The following is a 20,567-nucleotide window of genomic DNA, read 5'->3' as shown; positions in this document are numbered from 1 at the left end:
GGTCTTGCGCGGGGGACGCGGAGCGTCGCGCTGGGACAGCGCTGGATAGCACAGCGGTAGCCAGGAACAATACGGAGCCGCGCTGGGAGGGACTCACCTGTTTCACAACCTGCGTGACGTACACGCTCGGGTGCATCACGTGACCTGCTCGACGGCCTGACTGTAGTAGGTGTAGCGTAGCGTCAGCGCGCTACCAGCGAACGCGCACCATGGCGACCGCGGTAGTAGCCGTAGTGCCTCTGTGAGGGACGGCAGTTGCGCAAGGAGTGACCGCGGCGGAAAGTGCGCGTATACGCGAGCACAAAACGGTAGTGACAAAACCGCGCCCACGACGACTCCGCCGAGGAATCGCGCTCTCCAGATGGAGAGGAGATTTGGTACCGCGACCGACGATCGACGACGGCGTCGCGTCGCCGTGGCCGAGTGGCTTTAGCGGATCCCCGCGACTTAGCGAACGATCGATCGATCGCTCGGCGTCATCGACGATGATCTACGCGGGATCAGCGCGGGTCCACATCAAGACAGAGCGCATTGCGATCTCGGTTTGATCTCTATCGAGATTAAAAGAAAAGAAACGACGAAAAAAATAGAAATTGGACGTGTACGCGAGGTGCGAGAAACGCAGCGAAACGTTCACCCTCGCGATTTACGTGAAAACGAGAGGAATCGCGAAGCGGAGCGCGAAGTAACGGCTGCGTTACGCGCACGGTTCACCGCCGCCGCCGCCGCCGCCACCGCGGTCCCTCGCGCGTAAACGAGCGGGTGTTAACGCTCGAATTTGAAGCCCTCAACGAGATACGCGCTTCTTCGGTAGCATCGGTAAGTGTCGTCGAAGGTGCAGTTTCCACCGCGTCCCTTGTTTTTTTTTTTTCTTCTATGGCCACCGCGTCGCGTCGCATCGCTTCGCTTCGCTTCGATTCACACGACATACACACGTGCGTGAAGGGCGCGATGTTGATGAGCGGTTGTACGCGATGAATACAGTGGTGAATGGTCAGGATGCGATGAGAATTCAAACGAGCGGCCAACAACGTTGCCGGATCGACGTAATCAAAAATCGTTACAAAGCTCCTCCGAGGAATTTGACTTTAACGTTGCACGGTGAAAGATTTCGTGTTAAATTTAAAATGTTAATTTGACACAAGATGAATGTGTTGAAAAGTAACAAAAATATGTAAAAATTTAACGTTTTGACATATAATTTGAATTTATAATATTTTGATTTTATAATATGTTAAATTAATACAGGATCTAAAACATTCAACAAAGACTAGTTTTTACACAAATTGAATATTCACGAAAGATTCATTGTTATTCTTTGTACTTTTCTTGATGAGAAATATGAGTTTTGACCAGAAAAATTGATAATTTTTTTCTGTTACAAGCAATAGATAAGGAAAGATTTCATGAATTGAGCTTTAAAGATAAACTAAAATAGTAAAATCTTGTACTTTGTTTAATTTTAAATAAATTACTAAGTTTAAGAAGATTTGATAAAATGTCCAATAAAAATGGAGAAATTAAGCAAAATCAAATTTTCACCGAAGAAAAAAATTCCAAATTTATCAGACTACGTTTGCTACATTTGAAAATCTAGTTTAATATTATTTTATAATATTTTTAGAACATTTTTGGATCTTTTCTTTGTCACTTAAAAATGACAATGTTACAAATAGCCTGTCAATTATCGATATTTTTGGAAGCTCTCTCTTTAACACATTCCATATCGTTTGGGTCATTGATGACACGTTAAACTTTTTGTTCAGACTATTTTATATTTTGGGAAAGAACGTAATTAAAAAAAGAAAAAAACTTTTGATATGATGCATGGATACGTAATTACAATGTGTGACGAAATATTAATGCATTAGACTTTCTTCTTAATAATAATAATTTTTGTAGACTTTAATGATTATGAAAAACATTGTACAATACATTTGTATAAGCGTTACAATATTATTTAATATTAAATATTTCTGAAATATTCAATGTTAATAAAAAATGGTTATATGTCCACTCCTGATAATATATGAATATTATTATATATGAGAAGTAAATAATATTATTTCAATATTTCAAATTATCAGATTGTAACTTTTAAATTGTAACTTTCAAATGTAACAATTATAAAATTTATAAATATTTTATGCATAATAATTTACATTAATTTTTAGACAAAAATAATATTCGTATTATATTTTAGGAGTAATGTAGCGCTTAGGGATTTAGTAAACTGGTGATCCAACATAGTGGGCAGGACCTAAATGTGGCGCGGAATGTGTTAAAATTTATTATCACAATTGTCTCGAGAAGCGTTTCGATAGTTCAAGTTCTCCAATTGTTCTCTAGATACGATCCTCCGAACAACCACGATGCGCCACGAAAAGCGATAATTCTCGATACGGACAATTGTCTCCCAAAGCTCATGCCTAGGCTCGCTGACCAGTGAAAGTATCAGATGTTGCGCGGCATGACGAGGAAAGACGTTCTGACTCACACACGCGAATCGGATCGACGAATGACGCGTCCGCGAATCGGTCGGTGATAAGCGGATGATTCCAGCGGAGCAACGACGGCCTCGTAAACGCGAATGCATCTCCGTTCGTGCGCACGTGTGTTTGCGTAATGCTTAACTATGCGTGTATGCGCTCGTCCTGAAGGCCGTAAAAGCGTAGTATCGAAAAATCGCACGGAAATGTAGCAGAGCCCCTTGAGTCAAAAAAAAAAAAAAAAATGTCAATTCTTCCTGAACGTTAACATCTCAAGAGCGCCGTTTCCGTTTCAGATTTAATAATAAATGGACTACCGAGGACTACGGTGAATAGATTCTGTATCTATTCTAGTGAGTTCAGTGCTTCGTTGGCGACTCGAATTGTAACATGTACCGAAGAATGCAACGGTTGTGCGTTTCGCTGTTGACGCTGGCCGTCCTGGCTGGAGCTCGACCGGACGACAGGTACGATGAAACGTCGATTTACTACACGGAACCGACGACGCTGATGAACGCCAGCGGGGTGAACAATTGGAACAACGGTCTTTATGAGCTACACGGCGGCCACATTGTCCGAGGTCAGCGATTGCTATCGAGATCGAAGAGTCCTTACTTGCTGCGAGAAGACTTGTTCGTCGAGAAGGACAGCGAGCTCGTCATCGAGCCCGGCGTGGAGATTCGTTTCGTCCCGATGGTCGGCATCACCGTCCGCGGTATCATAACTGCCGAGGTAATAATCCGTAAGAATTCCAATAGAACCTCTAAAAAGTAGAGTGCACGCTTCCCTGGAGAAAGTCAGGCTTTGTTCTCGCGACGAGAACAAAGGCGATCATCCGTCAAGATTCTTAAACCGCCTCGCTGAATGTCAAGCGTGTCTCTCTTGACGCATGATACAGGTCTGCGTGATACAGGTATTTATATTAAGTGACAGCGGGTGTTAGAGACTCGTCGTTAAAATAATTCTTCTCTCGAAATTGTTTGCGCTTGAGTAAATCTTCGAGATTTACCTTAAAAAAAAGAGATAACGATCGCGTACGACGGTTTGCCCAAAGTAATAGAGTCTCTCTTGGAAAATTCGCTGTAGATGAATACGCACCTTGCTAATCCCTTATCGTGCATTGTTATTCTTGCTCCAGGTGAATTCTGAGATAAACATCGTGCGAATAGTCTCATTCTTTGAGACTGACATGAGTGAAGATCAGTGCCGTCGCACGTCGCGGTGCGTAAGCAGCAGTAGATTTTCCGACCGTTACTTTTGTTTGCTAATGGTGCTCCGCCGAGGAATACAGGGACTTAGAAATAAGATTTTCGCACAACGGATCATTCTTATTGTGCCTTTAAAGAGTTCTATTAAATTACTCGGTCTCCAGTCGTTAAAATTAAATTTAAAGACTAAAAGTGTAAAACTGAACTTTGGTTTTCGCTCTCCGTATACGTATGTGCATTTGTATTTTATTTTTTATTCTTTATTATTATTTACGCGTATTGAATATTCTGTAAGAAAGAATTCCAAGTATGAGAAAGATTGCTACAAATACTTGACAATTTTTGTTGGAGGTACAACACAGGGTATACCAACACGAACGTGGATAATTGCGGACAGCATCCTTACAGTTTCAAAGAATATCGATGGACGTATGCGTGTATACGTGCGACGTTGAATGGACATGACTCACCGCGGCGTGCAACTGTGCACGTGTTGCTACATGCACGCGCGCGAGAAAGAAAGATCGATCTAGAGGCAAATTGCGTTCTCGGAAAGTCATGGATTGCGATTCTAGCGAAATTTCGACATTATGCGTAAGAAGTTCAAGTTAAAATCTCACGGTGTGCTATTAACGGTGATAAAACGCTACTCGAGCCCACTGAGGGCTCGGTCATTTACGTTAAGAATCGATAGCGCTGTTGATACCGTTAACTGATAATGAGATTAGAGTCATACCAACTTCGTTATCAGCGAAGTTTCATAATCATTTGGAAAGGAATGAATAGTGTGAGATACATGGAAGAACATGATTCATAATTATATATCTCTGTGAATTTCGTTTTAAAACAGTTTAAATACGAGATTTAATATACTTGATTTCTTCAATATATAGTTTAATCTCTTTTATTATCTTTAGTAGAATTGTTTCTTCAGAATTCTTCACACAAACTTATATAGAAATGGAAAGTATTTTTTTACAAATTTTCATAAATTTAAAATATGAATTCTTAAGAATATTGTGAGATATGTGAATTAAGTATTTTCATTAAAGATATATGTAAACTATATGATAATTACTTATTAAAACTATTTAATTTATTAATTAAATTAGATAATTGAATAACATGGAATAATTGAGTTACATTTTAAACTGTTTAAATATTGCATAAAAAGTTGCAAGAGTCATTGCATATAGTAATCTCGCAAATTTTTTTTTAATGCTCGAGATTTTATCTTTATAAGATGAATCTGCTCGCGTATATTCGTGGTAATTTTACACTCTCGCTCGCGCCCGGCTTTAATTCATTCTTCCGGTATGATTATAATCGCTATAACTGTCGAATGTCTCTACTTTGGTTGGGTGCACGTTACGGACTACTTGTCGATATTTACCGACGATTTATTGCCTTTTTTTTTTACTAGCGAGTCGAGTCATCCGTCTAGTTTCCGGTAAACAGACTTTTACGAGGAGCGATTAAAATCAAAAGTTATCGTCGTTGAGAAACCAACGGTAAAATTGCGAGTTTCATTAGATATCATCTAGTGACGTTTGACACAAATGATACAATTCGCAAATGGAATGTTTCTCAATTTCCATGTATATTAAATATTTAGTTTTTAAATTATCTCGAAATTTAATAGTATTTAAAAAAATTGTAATTCTTTGAAAATATACATATTGTTATTTTCTGTCCGATATTTTTTTATCTTAGCTTATGAGAATTATTATTTAATGATGAGAATGTATTTTTCTTGACGAAACTGTGCAAAATTTTTTTATGTAAGCGAGCTATGTCTGTTCAACGTTATATAATGTCACCACCATATTTAACGCTTCAAAAAATATTTTTAAATAATATTCTCTGTGTAAAAAATGCTTCACTTTGTATAAAAAATATGAAGAATTAAATTTTTTAAAAAGATAAAATTATACAGAAATTTTAAAAAATTCTGATATTTATATAGAAATTCTAAAAAAGAATTCTATAAAGAATTCTAAGAAAAATTGTCACCAAAGGTTTAATCGAGTGTTTCACTGAGAAGAATAGGGATAGTAATGTCAGTTATTTTGCTGTGAGCGAGACTTTTGTTTAATAATAACAAGTCAGAAATGTTTTTTGAAACAAAGGGCACCGTGCTTTACTCCAGTCTAGTAAATGTAATCGCGAAAGAATGCAGTGTACGACAGGAAAGGGATCCTTTCGCGCGCGGAGCGGAGGACACCCGTTGACCGGAAACGCCACGGACACGCGAGCATCGTTGCTTTTATTGTTGCATTATTGGTGTGGACGTATCGGTAAAATAGCACTCGTACCTACGCGTTAATTTTTCTAACAAGTGTTATTAGGTGTTATCTTGTTGCTATTTTAATTGCGAGTTGCGTCGAACGTAGCAATTTTAAAGGGGCACGCGCACTCAATCAATTCCACAAATACAATACACGCTGTGCAATCAGGAAAATATGTTAACTGATTAAAACATTAAATTTCTGAGACATTAGACACGCAAAATTTAAATAATTTATTAGTAATGGAAAAAAAAGTTGAAACGGCTGTGAGTCATCAAAGTTTCTACAAATAATGCGAAATAAATAATCTCTTTAATTGGCGAAAGGGAGTGAAATACCGTTGTACGTTCTCACCTTTGAAAATATTCACTTAATATACTCGTTGAAAGATAGAGGAGGATCAAATTAATTTACTAATGAGCATCTCGGTTGATGACCTGTCATTTATAGCACTTGGAAAGTTATCGAAGATCGCTAAGCGCTGTCGTTAATAGAACGAGAAAACATTTTTAAAGACGAGCGAACACTTGTTCTGATCTCTGTAAATGGACACCTCTTATCCGCACCGTTTCCGTCAGCCGGTGTCGACCGTCGAGGGGTCTGCAGAAAGCGCTAATCGGATAATTAAGAACGGGATGCGAACAACGCGTGCACCGTACGGCCGAGTGATTCAGCGGCGGCACCGCCTCTAATGCTCTAAGCGATGCGTTTCAGGTCACGCGTCAACCAGCGGTTCTTGCCCCCGCGCGATTGACCTACGACCTCTGTAATCCTCTTATAGACTCGTAGTACGAGACCTTCGGCATCGCTCTTGGCACGAATTAAGTGGCGCTGCTGAAATTTTTTGGCCTTTATTGCGAAAGTTTATAAAGGAACATAGAAGTTAAATCGAGCAAAAGTAATTTGCAGTCTGGATTCAACGTCTGTAATTTTTATATATTATTAAGATAATATACTGAATTGTGGGATGAAAAGTATGCAGGATGTTATTTTGTTTTATTTTCTTGTTTTATTGTTACGCTTTCTTGCGAAAATATCTAGTTTTAATGCAACTTTAATTTATTTATCTAACCCATAAAATTTTATTCGATATTTTCTAACGATTGGGAATTTTATTTAAAGGGTGAAGCACACGCGCCAATCTTACTGACTGCAGCGGAAGTAGAAACAGAGGTTCCAGCTCTTCGAACAGCACCTACGATACGCCTTGTTGACGGACCGAGTCCGCTAGCGGGAAGGTTGCAGCTCTTTCATCAAGGCGCCTGGCGTTCCGTCTGCACGAATTCGCGAAAGTACGTAGCCAGTGAACGTAACCGACAACAATGGAAATACCGGTGTAGTATTTTACACGAATCTCGCTTGTGTTGCAGCTGGACTCGCGCGGACCTGGAGACAGCGTGTCGGCAGCTCGGTTATCAGGGCGGACAGTGGTGGTCATGGATCGATAGACAATGGCCCTCCAAACCGCGTCTTCTTTACGAAGAACCTGGTTGTCGTGGTACCGAGCCCTCGTTAACGACTTGCGAACGTTGGTCGGGAAGAGAATTGGGCGCCGGTGTTTGCGGTGAGTGTTTACAGATCTGCGACATTTTTTCCATGTATATATGTTTGTAGTTTCTAAGTATCGAAAGAAAACTCTTGTAAAAATTACAATATACATTATTTTTAATTATTAAATGAAATAAATTTAAATCCAATCTACCGATTCAACATCTTATAGATTATCATCCGGATCTGGGCATTTCTTGTCTGCCTCGTCATGATGGTGCGACCAAGGCGATCAAGCATTGGCGAGGATTACGGTTTGAGGACGCGGTATACCATAAATTGCTCACTCAACAGAATACGCTTTACGTGCGTCAATCGCGATCCATTTTGCGGAACACGGTGATCGAGTGTGTATCTTCAATAAGACGTCGAACAATTATTCCCAATATATTAGAATTTTATATTTTTTTAATATATCGTTTATGTAAATTGCTTTAATTCTGCAAATAGATATGCTGGGACCGGGAGAGAGTACAATGTAACATCGGCGATTCACGTGGAAGGCGTACCACCAAGAATGGAGTCGATTTCTGTTCTCCATTCTGCTCTGACGGGTATTAACGTCACCACATCTGACGCACCCGTTGTGATAAATAATTGTACTGTGCAATATAATAGAGGTAAGCAATCCCGTCCATCTTCTTTTCATCTGCAATATTTCAATATTCTATTTAACGTTATTTTACTAAATACTATTGTCGACCAATATGTTGTAAGCTATACTACTGGAGTGGATTTATTTTAGGATACGGGATTTATGTAAATAGCTCGTCCGGCATGTCGTATATCAATAACTGCACGGTGTTAGAGAACGGAGCGGATGGAATCAAGTACGTGCATGCTGACGAGCGACCGGACGACAAGCTGGATCGTAACGACGTGTACGATTTGTGCACATTCCCTACAACGGCTAGTCAGACCTTTCCCGTCACTGTATCTATGGAGCAGAATAAATATGCACCCAACGTAAAACGATGTCCACAAGTAAGTATGATATTTACCACTAGCGAATGTAGTACTTTACTTTGCACAAAATTTTAGCGCGTTAACATTAATAACGAATACTTATTATACAGCACATTTTCACGAGACCGGGCCATGTCCTGACAGTGCATTTTTTGCAAATGAAAACTGACAGAAATGATAGCGCCGTTGTAGAAGTTCACGACGGTTTAAGCGGTGCGGACAGACTCTTGGCCAGTGTTAAAGTCAGAAATGGAACATTACCGCAGAGTGTGACTTCAACGCGACAAAATCTTTTTATTAAGTTCAGAGCTCAACCGCGGACGAATACAATCGTGTTCGTGCGAGTATCATCGGGTTATAGTAAGTCTAACACGGATTTATATACTATTCTGGGTTACCTTAATCTCTCGCTTGAGTTTTTATCAAGTTGATAAAAGATATTTAACGTTCTTTTTTTGTTTCATAGAGAAAACGTATGATCTCAATGTGACCGGCAGTACAATAACAGGCAATAATGGTCGTGGTATCATCGTGGAAAAGCTAAGATCCGCCTTACATATCCACGAGACCTCTGTATCGAATAACGATCATGTGGCAGGTGTGCATGTGCTCGGTGGCGCGATGGACGTCAACATCACCGACAGTCGCATTTCGTTCAATCAAGGCGACGGCGTTAACATCACCGTTACGGGTGGTAATCGTAACGTGTCGCGCAGCAGTATATCGTCCAACAGTGGTTACGGTTTCGCGGTATGGCTAAACGACAGCCTTACCACCGAATACATACATTTTAATCAATCGACTGTGATCGAGTATTCACAGATATTTCGCAATAAGGACATTGGTGTTTTGGTAAGTAGATGTTATAAGTTTTATTTAGGAATGAGGAATTTTAGAAATTTTAGATTTTAGATTCTATTCAGAATTTATTTCTATTTATACGTTGATAAAATTGTTGAGAAATTTCTAAAAAATATACAAAAATTTTTAAAAATATGAATTTGAAAATTTATACAAATTAAAAAAAATATATATAAAGTATTTAAAAAAAATGTTTCATCAAAGGTATAGGATACAAATAGAAATAACATTATATTTTTGATCGATAGATCGGTAATTCAACTGGCAACTCATACGTAAACGTAACTGGCAACTGGTTCAATACCAGCCTTGAAACTGCATTGCAAGTAGAATCCAGTTGGAGGAAAGACAATGGAATAATGAGAGTGCAGGTCGGGCACAACTCGTTTATAAAGAATGCGAAATTAGGGATCCAATTGAGCCCGGCACTCAATCTCGACGCTATTATAGAATACAACCATTTTAGAGATCAAGCGACCGGCGCGATTCTGATAAAAAATCCACTGTACGAAGAATTTAACGTCTTGCCAGCGGAAATCGTGATTCGACATAACGAATTCTACAACAATCGAGGTACCTTTGTGGTCAGCATCGGTTTATCGCCTTACAATGACGCACAGAAGTTACTATTCACGAGAAATTTTCTGCGAGAAAATCGTGTCCGAGAGTTGTTTGACAACGGCAATATGCAAAATGTAAAATTAATACCACGCTCCAGGGTAGCCGCTGTCGTTGTCATATCCTCGAGCAACGTCGAAGTATTCCGTAACATTTTACATAATCCCGAGTCGCCTTACGAAATCGGCTCTCATCTAGAAGATCAAAGTAAAGTTATCAATTGTACCTACAATTGGCTAGGATCTGGAGAAGAGAAGAGGATATTCGATCGGTTATTCCATAGGTATGTCTCATTATGTCTAATATTTTGAAATTGCTGCGACAGTAAATAGTGACAACAAAATATAATTATAAACTTTTGTTGTTCAGGAAGGATAGATACAATCTTGCCAAAATTGAGTATTTGCCTTACTTGCTGCACAGCAGCAATCCTGGTGCGAATACTATCATTCCGAATCCGACGTTTGTACCGCAGTTTGTCACACCTGGTACGAATCTAGTTGGAGGTGAGGTTGACGGCCAGGAGGAATTAAAAGCCGGAGAATACATTGTTGAACGTGATATTAATGTGAGACCAGGCGGTAAACTAATATTGCAACCGGGCGTTACGTTACGCTTCCCACCGGCCGTGGGAATGATGGTCGCCGGTAAACTTGACGCGCGCGGTAAAAAACCCAGCGATATCTTTTTCACTCTCAAAGAGGAGCTCGTTGTTTTACCAAATAACGATACCTTTGCGGATGAAGATACGATTCAAGTTGATGAGACAGAAACCGTGCCAGTAAGACTTCTCGGTGGAAAAACAAATCTCGAAGGCAGACTGCAGGTAATTCAGTTTTATTTTCTTTCTAAAATTTTACGTTTAAAAAGCTAATTTCTATTTTTTTTGTTATAAAAAAACAACATTATCAATTTTACTAATATTAATAAAGATTCATATGATAAAATAGAAAAAATTGCAATTTACGTAACTTTTAATTATTTTTTTATTCTGAAAGGTAAAAATTGGAAATAAATGGGGCACTGTGTGCAACTATGGATGGACGATTCTGGATGCGGCTCTCGTTTGCCATCAATTAGGCTTTATTCTCGACTTCGAGAATTGGTTTATGGAACGGTCGGATATTCCGAACGCGGGAATCAATGAGGATATATTTCTCAGCAATGTGCGCTGTAACGAATACGACAATGACATAACTAAATGTCGGGCGGAAAGAGAACAGGATTTTGAAAACTCATGCACTCACGCGAACGACGTCGGTGTCAGATGTTTGGAGGCGGCATGGGCGGGTCTCAGATTGGGACCACTAGCTCAGAGAAGCGATCTGCAATACGTGACGATCGAAAAGGCAGGCTTACTAGATTACAAGACAAATTCGTTCAAACCAGGTAATTTTGAGGTTTTTGTTAATAATCGATTGGTCGAGCATTATCTTACGAATAACGTTACATTCTACGACAGCTTTGCAAATCGATTTTGCCCGGCATTCTCTGGACGGTGTCAAGGTCTTTAACAATTTGCAAGATGGCTTGGGAGTTCTATATTCGGACATATATTCGGCGGACGCGATAAATATCGTGACGAATAGCGACTTCTCTCAAAACGGCGGAAGCGGAATCAGCTTTAAGCAGTTAGGCATGCGGATTATCAACTCACGAATCGAGGGCAACAAAGTCGCTGGAATAAGGCACAATCCTGCTCTTTCGGCCGTTCAACAGAGAGAATTCGCGGGATGGTTTCTGCGCGCGCCAGACACCACAATCGACTCGCCATACAATCCGATAATCTTGCCGGAGATGAACGAGAGCATCGAACTTGCTAACGGGGAAACGAAATACATTATAACTACTAAAGTAACCGGCGAATCCGTCCCCCGTACCATCAATATTAAAGTAAATTCTTTTCCTTTTTCTAAAGTGTATTTTATTATCGTAGTTGTGCTAACTTTACTGAAATTACAGTGTACCCCAGGCTACGTCATCGGTATCCAATTGTTAAACCCTATAGAGAATCGAAGTTCAGAACAAATCATACTACACGACTCACCACGTTTCAATAAGAATCAAACAATTTGGCACGTGAAACGAGACTTGAGCGTTTTCCCCGTCTCATCCAGTTCTTTCGTAGTGATTTTGGAGTACAATAGTGGTGAAAATTCCATTGGTGGAACAGTTATAGCTGTCACATCTCTCTTGGCTCCAATACAGGTATATTTTAAGTGCGAATATTATATTCACAAAAAACTGATATATTAATTTTTTATTAATTTTACGGTTACGTTTACAGAATATTCGCAATAAAATAGTTAGCGGTCCTATTCCTTCGCTAATAGTTACAAAGTCGAGAATCAAAAGCAACCAGAAAGGTGTGCTCGCGTCCTACTACAATCGTTACTTGAACGAAATCGGGGATCATTTTCTACGAAAGGCCAACGAAACTATTCAGCTGGTCGGATGCGAGATATCACACAATCACGAAGAGGCCTTTTATGTGTATTCACCTCATTGGAATATCTTCCAATCCAATCTGTCTGAGATCTCGATACACATAAATAACACCTTGATCACAGACAACGGCAAAGGGATACATCAGTTTAGCCGCGACGCGAGGCACTCTAATAACCTCTTCCATTGGATAATACAGGACAGCACGATCGAAAGAAATCATGGCGGTGGATTCGAGGTGTTGCTGCCGGATGTCTGGCAGTACAACGAAAACTTTACGCACTCGCTGTACTTTGGGAACAACACCTGGCGTAACAACGAACAGTTTGGTTTTGTGATAGACGGACATTTCGCGCATCTCAATATGTCCTACAATCATTTCGACAGCAATCGCTGTAAGACCGGTTTGATATCCGTGCGTGGTATGGAGAAAAAGATGAAAATTGACAATAATCGTATCGAAAGTAACAACGGCGCCTACATGGTTGAATTTCGAGCGGATAGTCAATCCGAAATCCTCGGTGACGTTTACGCGCGCTTCTATTTGAACGAGATCAAGCGAAATGTATATGATCTCATCGGCATGGGACCGCGCCGGACGTTCGATGATCCAAGCTACGTTGTCGGCTTTCACGGCATACAAAAAGTACGGGTCAATAGAAATCTCTTTGGCGAAAACTCGCTGGATTACGAGTTACTGGCGGGTATTAGAACAGCTAAAATCAACAACGAAGTAGACGTCATGGAGAATTGGTGGGGTACCGCTAACGACACTTCTATCAGGTAATTTCATCGTAAATTTTCGCTTTCTGTAAACTACATTTGATTCGAAACTTATTTAAACTTGTATGTTCTTTCGTAGATCGAGAATTTTCGACTTTGACGATTGGAACGATCACGCCGTTGCAAACTACCGGCCATATCTTATAGGCGACTCATTTGATGCGTCTATTTCCGCGTCGTGGCATATAAATCGGGAGATCGACTTGGACAATCTGGGCGGTCGCATAGTGGACAGCCTTTCACTGCACGCGAGACCCGAGCCCTACATCGTACGTTCCGACATCACGGTCATGCCGGAAGCTACCTTGCATATCTACCCCGACGTTGTAATGGAATTTGCTCCCAATGTCGGCATCCTAGTTCTGGGAACGCTAAAAGCCATCGGTGTACCCGGCCACGAGATTGTAATGAGACCGATGAAACGAGTTGACGCGAATGTGAATTCTACGTTCTCCAAGCCAACGCCGATTAAAACTCACGCTAATCTCGTGTCGATGCCGGATGAAACAATCCGTCTATGCAAAGATGGACGTTGCTCCGCATTACACAATGAAGGTAAACCGAAAAATAAAAAATTATCCTAAAAGAAAATTGTTATTTGTTAGTAAAAGATATACTAATAACTCATTCATAGTTCTTTAATTTCTTTCTGTTATATTATTATTATATTATATTACTTTTATATATTTAGCTGTGTCTTTCTTTTTTTGTAACAGGATTCCTAGAGTACTTTAACAAAACGACTCTACAGTGGATCCCCTTGTGCGACGATCGATTTAGCGAGCGCAACGCTCAAGTGGCATGTCGACAACTTGGTTACGACACTCTCAATGTTTACGTATCGTACGATCGTAGGTACGAGCTTCATCCTGGATCGTTAACGCGTGTCTGGTCTTGGCCCGAACCATTGCAGGTACGATTAATTTACGTATTTTTTTTTAGAAATCTTCATAAATTTAATGTATAAAAAATTCTTAAAAATATGAGATATTATAAAAGAACTTTTTTCACCAAAGTTTGCTTTAGCAAGTTAACAAATCTTTAAATTGTAAACGTTTTACAGTGTTCCGGAAAAGAGCAAAGTCTTGAAGACTGCCAGATTAGATTGAACGGTCAGTTGTTCGGTCATCGGCACGAATGCCCGTGGGATAGGCAATTTGTCTTCCTACATTGCGGCAAGCGAAACTTGGACGACGCGTACGATTATTGGGGCGGAATACGTATTGCGAACAGCGAATTTGAGCATCATCTGTATGAACACCGCATCCACGACGTCATGACCCATGAAACTGTCAGGCGCGTCGAATCGGTTCTCAGATGTATCAATATAACTGGTGCTGGAATTTTACACTATGAGAAATCGTCCGCTATACAGTCGATCATAAAGTCTCCGGCGATGGTGCATGTTAATATAGATCGCAGTGCTTATCACGGCATCAATGTTGTATCTCCGACAAACACGGTACGCGCAACATATTTGTATGCAAAGAAAAAAAAGAAAATGCGATGTGGAATAACTCTCGTACGTTAAAAATCGCACAGTCACGCATATTTATGTATATTACAGGTGGAATTATTATTCAATACGATTAACAACGTCCTTGGCAACGGTGTAAATGTATTATCCTTGACGGGAGAAGGCCGTGAGGCGGACGAGAGCTCGTTCACGCCTATTAAGGATCTTAATATTCCTTATCATTTATTCAGCATGGTCGATATATGTGATACTACGAAAGAGATCACGATCGAGGAGCGTGTGATTGTGTACTACAAATATGATAATTATCCCGTAAACTGCGTGAAAATCTTTCGCAGTGCTTACAGAGCTAAACCTTTTGGATTTAGGTACGTGAAGCATTCATTATTCTCGCATTCGTGGAAATGATTTTTTGAAAGTGTAATAAAAGCGGGTATCCCGATTTTACAGGCTTCTGCAATTTAATCTTTATAACTCTACCGGCAAGCCAGGCCGGCATGACAGTATAACTCTGTACGACGGAGACATTTACAATATCACCACGAAGGAGATTGGTCATTTGGAAGTTAACACTCCTGACGAGAAGAAATTATTCAGAACGCAGAATCCCAGTATTAGTATTCGATTGTTCGCTAATGGCGCCAGCAATGTGCATGGATTTTTCGCGGAAATCGTGACTCTTCCAATATCTGCGATTGGTTTTAGTGAGTGTTCTTAATCTAATATTTTATTAAAAGGAATAACATTTTTCCATTTTTTTCGGAATTTGTACGCTTATTTCAGATATTCCTTTCTTTCTCTTTCTTTCTATGTTTATATTACACGTTTACTTTTTTGTAATCGACAGATCGTGACGTACAACACAACGTTTCCTATTCTGTGATATCAAACTGCCGTGAAGGAGCTATAAAATATGCAAGTGCCGGCGAAGTGAATGCTATAATGACGCTCGAGCGTAATCAGTTTATAAATAATTGCGAGAAATTATACGGTAACTTTACCACGTGTAAATCTGCACTTTGGCTCGACGTCCAAAATACGCAATCGCTCTATTTTAGAGTAAGTATAATGCAATACATTTAAGGATTGTGGGAAAGGGGATGGGGAGCAAGTTTCTATAGTTAAATTGGAGGCAAAATTTGCAAATTAATTTTAAGAAAAGGAATAAAATAGACGCAATTTTTTTCGTTTAGATGTTATTTACTACTATATTTAAAATACAAAAAAATTAGTTTGTAATACAAAATTTATTAAAATTACTATATTAAAAAAAATTTCATTGAAGATTTCGAAAATTTTTGAGTTTTCTCAGGATACTGTGATTTTTAAGAAAACATTTTCTAGTCTTGTTTCCCTCTCAGAACTTTATTCCATAAACTGAACCTAAAAGTAGACAAGACATAATAAAACAGATTCAACGGAGAACCGTATCTATGTATTCCGTTGTGTAAAATAAATTCACAAATTTTGCTTTCAATTTAATTATACAAATCTTCCTGTCATTTCTTAATTTTTTGGTATAATGTTGTTACAAAGCGAAATTTTTCTAATCATAAAAAAATTCTAGAATAATTTGGTACAACGAAATCAAGGTGGTCTTTCTGTTCGTGCCGACTCGAGAGGTTCGGCAACGTCCCTGAAAGGATGGATTCACAATAATCTTTTTACGGAAAACTTCAACAAGCCTGCATTGTAAGTATTGACATTTTAATTCGTTAATAAGAACGTGCAGTGATATTGCAAATCTTTAGGTATGTCGAGGGTCGTCAGAGCAGTCCCTATCAAGAAGTGACTATATTCAGAAATTATTTCACCAAAAACAACGCTCCCTACGATAACAACATCGTTTTGAAGCAAGTAGTTAGCAACATGACGCTTAATTACTTACATGGAAACCTCGGTATGCACTTGCTGGAGATTTCGGGATTCGAGAAAGTTCGTTTACCCATCTATCAAAGCACATCTCACAATGGCTTTTACAAGTGAGTTACTTGTTTTTATGTTTTTTTTATATCTTATTGTTCGTATTTTTTTATCGCCACGTGCGGAAGCTGTTTACAGAAAATTATCCAAACATAATAGGAAGTAATAGAATATTTGTTAACTTTTTAGAAATTACGCAGTCGATCGTGAAGGTCGTAGTACTATCATTGCCGGTACACCCGGCCAGCAGTACGTCGATAATGTATTCTTTAATCCCGATAACGATTACGAGATGCTCACGACAAACAGATCTCAGTAAGTCAAAATAAATTTGATCCAAATATAAGATGAAGGCGGTGAACTAAATAAGTTTATTTAAAAACTTTAACATTCACGTAAATTAATTATTTATCTAGACAACTGGAAATGTGGAAATCTTACATCGACTCCTATATAGACGCACGGCATAACTGGTGGGGCTACAATGAAACTTTGGCGGTGGCTGGACGTATCAGAGATCGTGGAGATTCGCCTGAGCTGATACAGGTGAATTATCAACCTTTCCATATGAATAATAGATCGGTATTAAGCGGCAAGTGTCCTCCCGCCTGGGATCTTGTTGGTGACACGTGTTACATATTGATCGGCGCACCGATGGACTTTTACAGCGCACGAGACTTTTGCAGGGTGAGTCATTCTCTGTTTTAATATTCAATTTCTTATTTGTAGTGAAAATTTTTCTTAGAATTATTTATATCATTTTTCAAAATTTTTCTATAAATTTCTGATTTTTTCAGAATTTTTGTATAACTTTTTATAACATTTCTTAGATGCTTTCATACGAATTTTTAAAAATGTTGAAAGAGTATATTATTTTTCTAGAATTTATATATATATATATATATGTATATGAATTCGCGAAAATATTTCAAGATTAATTAAATTTTTTTTATAATTTTTGAAGAAAAGTTTTAAGATCTGTAGTTAAAGTATTTCTTCAAAAATTTTAAATTGAAAATATAAAAATTTCTTAAAAATTGTAAAACTCAAAAGTTATAATTTATTTATCACGATTAATATGTGTATTCAATTTCTTATATATCATGTTTTTTTAATTTATATTATTTGTCAAACCCTTTTTTATGTAGTCGGCAAACGCATCGATGCCATTTGTCATGGGGGATTATCTGAACCTTTGGAAATTCGCACGCAAGCAACAGGAACGATTCGATTATTCGGAACGTGTATGGGTGCAACAATTAGAACGCGTGGATCAATGCACGGTGTTCACATATCAGACCATCGAGATCGATCATTGCGCGCAACCCAGTTCGTTCATCTGCGAGATCGGTACGTAGGCTAACATAATAGAAAATAACAAGATGAGAAGAAATAAGAAAAAAGAATAATAATAAATTATTCATTTTTCGACAGATCCCAGAGTCAACATCGATCCTTTGTCGTGGAGGAAAGATATCGTTGCGGTGGGTGTTTTGGGAGCCGTTGGCGTCGCGCTCGCGTTGCTAACTGCAGCTATCGTTTTGTGGGCGTCCAAATCGAAGAAGCGTAAGCTCGAGAGACTAGAGCGACGCAATTCCATCAGACAGTCCCTGCATTCTTTACGATCGGTCGGCTCCACGTCCGGTTTCACGGAGCTTGCTTATCGGCGAAAACCTATCGCGGTAAATATGAAATATACAATCGAGCTAATAATGCGAATAATTTTTAAAATTAACCTGTAAAGATTAAAATTGGGTAAATTATTCAAAGTTAATAGAAGATTTTATAAGTACAAATGGTTTAATCTATCTTTTAAGAAATTAAGTAAATTAACGTAAATTTTGTAATCAATATTTTTTTTCTCACATGTGTTTCAGACGAAACATTCCACGGACACGCTAAATTCGAATTATAAGCGTATGTTGAATGGCGGTAGCCTGGACTCGATGGACAAGTCGCAACTGAACTCCTCGATAGAGGACAATCAGAGTTACGATGTGTACGAGGCTCACAATCCGCGGTATTCGCCGAGCACGAGCGACTTCAAGAGCACGGCGCAGAAGTATGGCACGGCGCAAAGCGTCGACAATCCGGTCTTTGACCTAGCGTATCGCAATGAGGGCTTCCGCAATCATTCCACTTTCGCAGCAAGGAACGGCACCGCCACCACTGCCGCCGTTGCCGTCGCCACCGCCGCCGCCGCCGCGACTTCTAACTGGCCATCGCAGCCAAATGTGCAGTCAACATCGGTCGACGAGAGTCCCACGGTGTATCCCAACAATGAATCGTATTTTAACAATACATCTACATTGCCGTTGCATTCCAGTCTCGCGCTCACTGACTCAATGAGCGAACTGAAACGCGACATTGAAACATCGTCGGCCGCTTATGATCCTGTGGATTACGACTCGAGACGTGCCTACGAAACGGCCACGTTAACGCCGAGTCAGGCGTCCGAGCCTGTCCCGGAATATGCGCCAGACTACCAGCCACCGATACCGCCACATCCTTATCATTACGAGCCCGAAAGTAGACCAAGAAGCGAGGCGCTACTAGAAACTAACTTCGACACAGGCGAGGAGAAGCCACTGCGCTCGAAGAGTGAGGTTCTGCTCGAAACAAATCTCGATGCCTTCCTAGTTAATGAGCCCACGGAACTCACACAGTTGTCATCGACCGCGCGTAGCAAGAGTCAACCGTTGGAAACGGCGATGTAACCGATAATAATTCACTGAACATTGGTGGTGAATCTTTGGACGTTGTCCACAATCAGGCACAATCGAAGTGTGTGCCAAAACGTCTTGCAGCGACGAGCACTGCCACAGCTATCGCACAATAAAAGATTTTCAATTGTAACAATATGCTGCCGATTTAAGCGACTCGTGCCATTTCCAATGATTACGAACTGAATATTGGAATACACGTGCACAGCAAGTCTCGATGAAAAAAAATTAGTACTATCAACAATCGTCTCATATAAGGAAGAATATAAAATTTTTAAAGAATTTGATAATTTTAAACAGACATAACTTGCTTATATGAAGAAATTTTGTACGAAATTTTGTTGAAGTTTTATCAAGAAAAAAATTCATTTATTTGTATTCAATAATAATTTTCATGAGTTGAAAGAAGAAATATTTAATAGAAAATAACATCTACAAGTAAGAATTAAAGATTTTTAATTATTAATAGTTATATTATGTCTTGTAGATGTCTATTATAATATTGAAATATAAATATAAATTGTGCTAAAGTTTAAGATTATCAAATTCTTGAAAGAAAATCTTAATTTTTGCTTATGAATAAAACAATGATTGTTGATTTAATATTAATTTTTTTTCTGTCATGTTGAAATGATCGGAAATGGAGTAAAGATGCGGACAACGTCGACTCATTATTAGAATTATTTCAACATGCCTGATTGATATAATCAGTAAATATGTGAGTTGTTGGACGAATTTATTAAATTCGCGTTTGGATTAAACGCATACAACGGGTGCAAGATGCGCCCAAATAATCGCGTCCCATCAAAACTCCAACTTGACGAGAGGGTGTTCATTACGTATGTACACTATTAAAAATTTAACGTTTTTATTATCGTTAGACTTTTTTATCAAAATGTTGATAGTTTGGCACATATAGTTAAAATAGATTGCATTTTTTTCACACGACGTTGTAAAGATCTCAACATTAGGTCTTTCGTTAACGTGCCGTGCAAATTTAACAGCTCATTGGGCTGCGACACGGAATGCGTTAACGAGTCTCGGAAGTTGACGCGCGTACTTAGTGCGCGTCATAGGTGTTCCAAAGAAGATGACTGTTCATTAAAACGACGCGTTACTTAATTCCAATTACGTCCGCAAGTGATATCTAATATCGCTAATTTAATAGACTATTAATAACGATACCGTTGGTCGAGCGATACGAGCCTGAATGTTCAACTCGCCGGACACAAAGCTCG

At 39.2% G+C, this 20,567-nt stretch overlaps 1 protein-coding gene across 1 annotated transcript; it reads left to right on the top strand.

Annotated features, from left to right (window-relative positions):
• Positions 1-673: 673 nt before the first annotated feature.
• On the top strand, positions 674-19,700 carry LOC105205640 (protein bark beetle). The gene is made up of 28 exons (XM_011175060.3): positions 674-819; positions 2,786-3,221; positions 7,108-7,277; positions 7,356-7,549; positions 7,706-7,880; positions 7,984-8,153; positions 8,279-8,517; positions 8,610-8,859; positions 8,966-9,351; positions 9,609-10,261; positions 10,348-10,804; positions 10,977-11,367; positions 11,441-11,871; positions 11,941-12,186; positions 12,266-13,206; positions 13,286-13,761; positions 13,923-14,119; positions 14,270-14,668; positions 14,774-15,051; positions 15,134-15,387; positions 15,531-15,742; positions 16,251-16,375; positions 16,435-16,665; positions 16,796-16,921; positions 17,023-17,293; positions 17,755-17,956; positions 18,041-18,288; positions 18,484-19,700. Exons 2-28 carry the CDS (start codon positions 2,880-2,882, stop codon positions 19,321-19,323), a joined length of 8,904 nt encoding a protein of 2,967 aa, XP_011173362.2. The 5' UTR covers positions 674-819; positions 2,786-2,879; the 3' UTR covers positions 19,324-19,700.
• The last annotated feature ends 867 nt before the right edge of the window (positions 19,701-20,567 follow it).

This window comes from Solenopsis invicta, chromosome 5 (genome assembly GCF_016802725.1).
Source record: "Solenopsis invicta isolate M01_SB chromosome 5, UNIL_Sinv_3.0, whole genome shotgun sequence".
Classification (NCBI taxonomy): Eukaryota; Metazoa; Arthropoda; class Insecta; order Hymenoptera; family Formicidae; genus Solenopsis; species Solenopsis invicta.
This window is presented reverse-complemented; position numbering and strand designations above follow the sequence as displayed.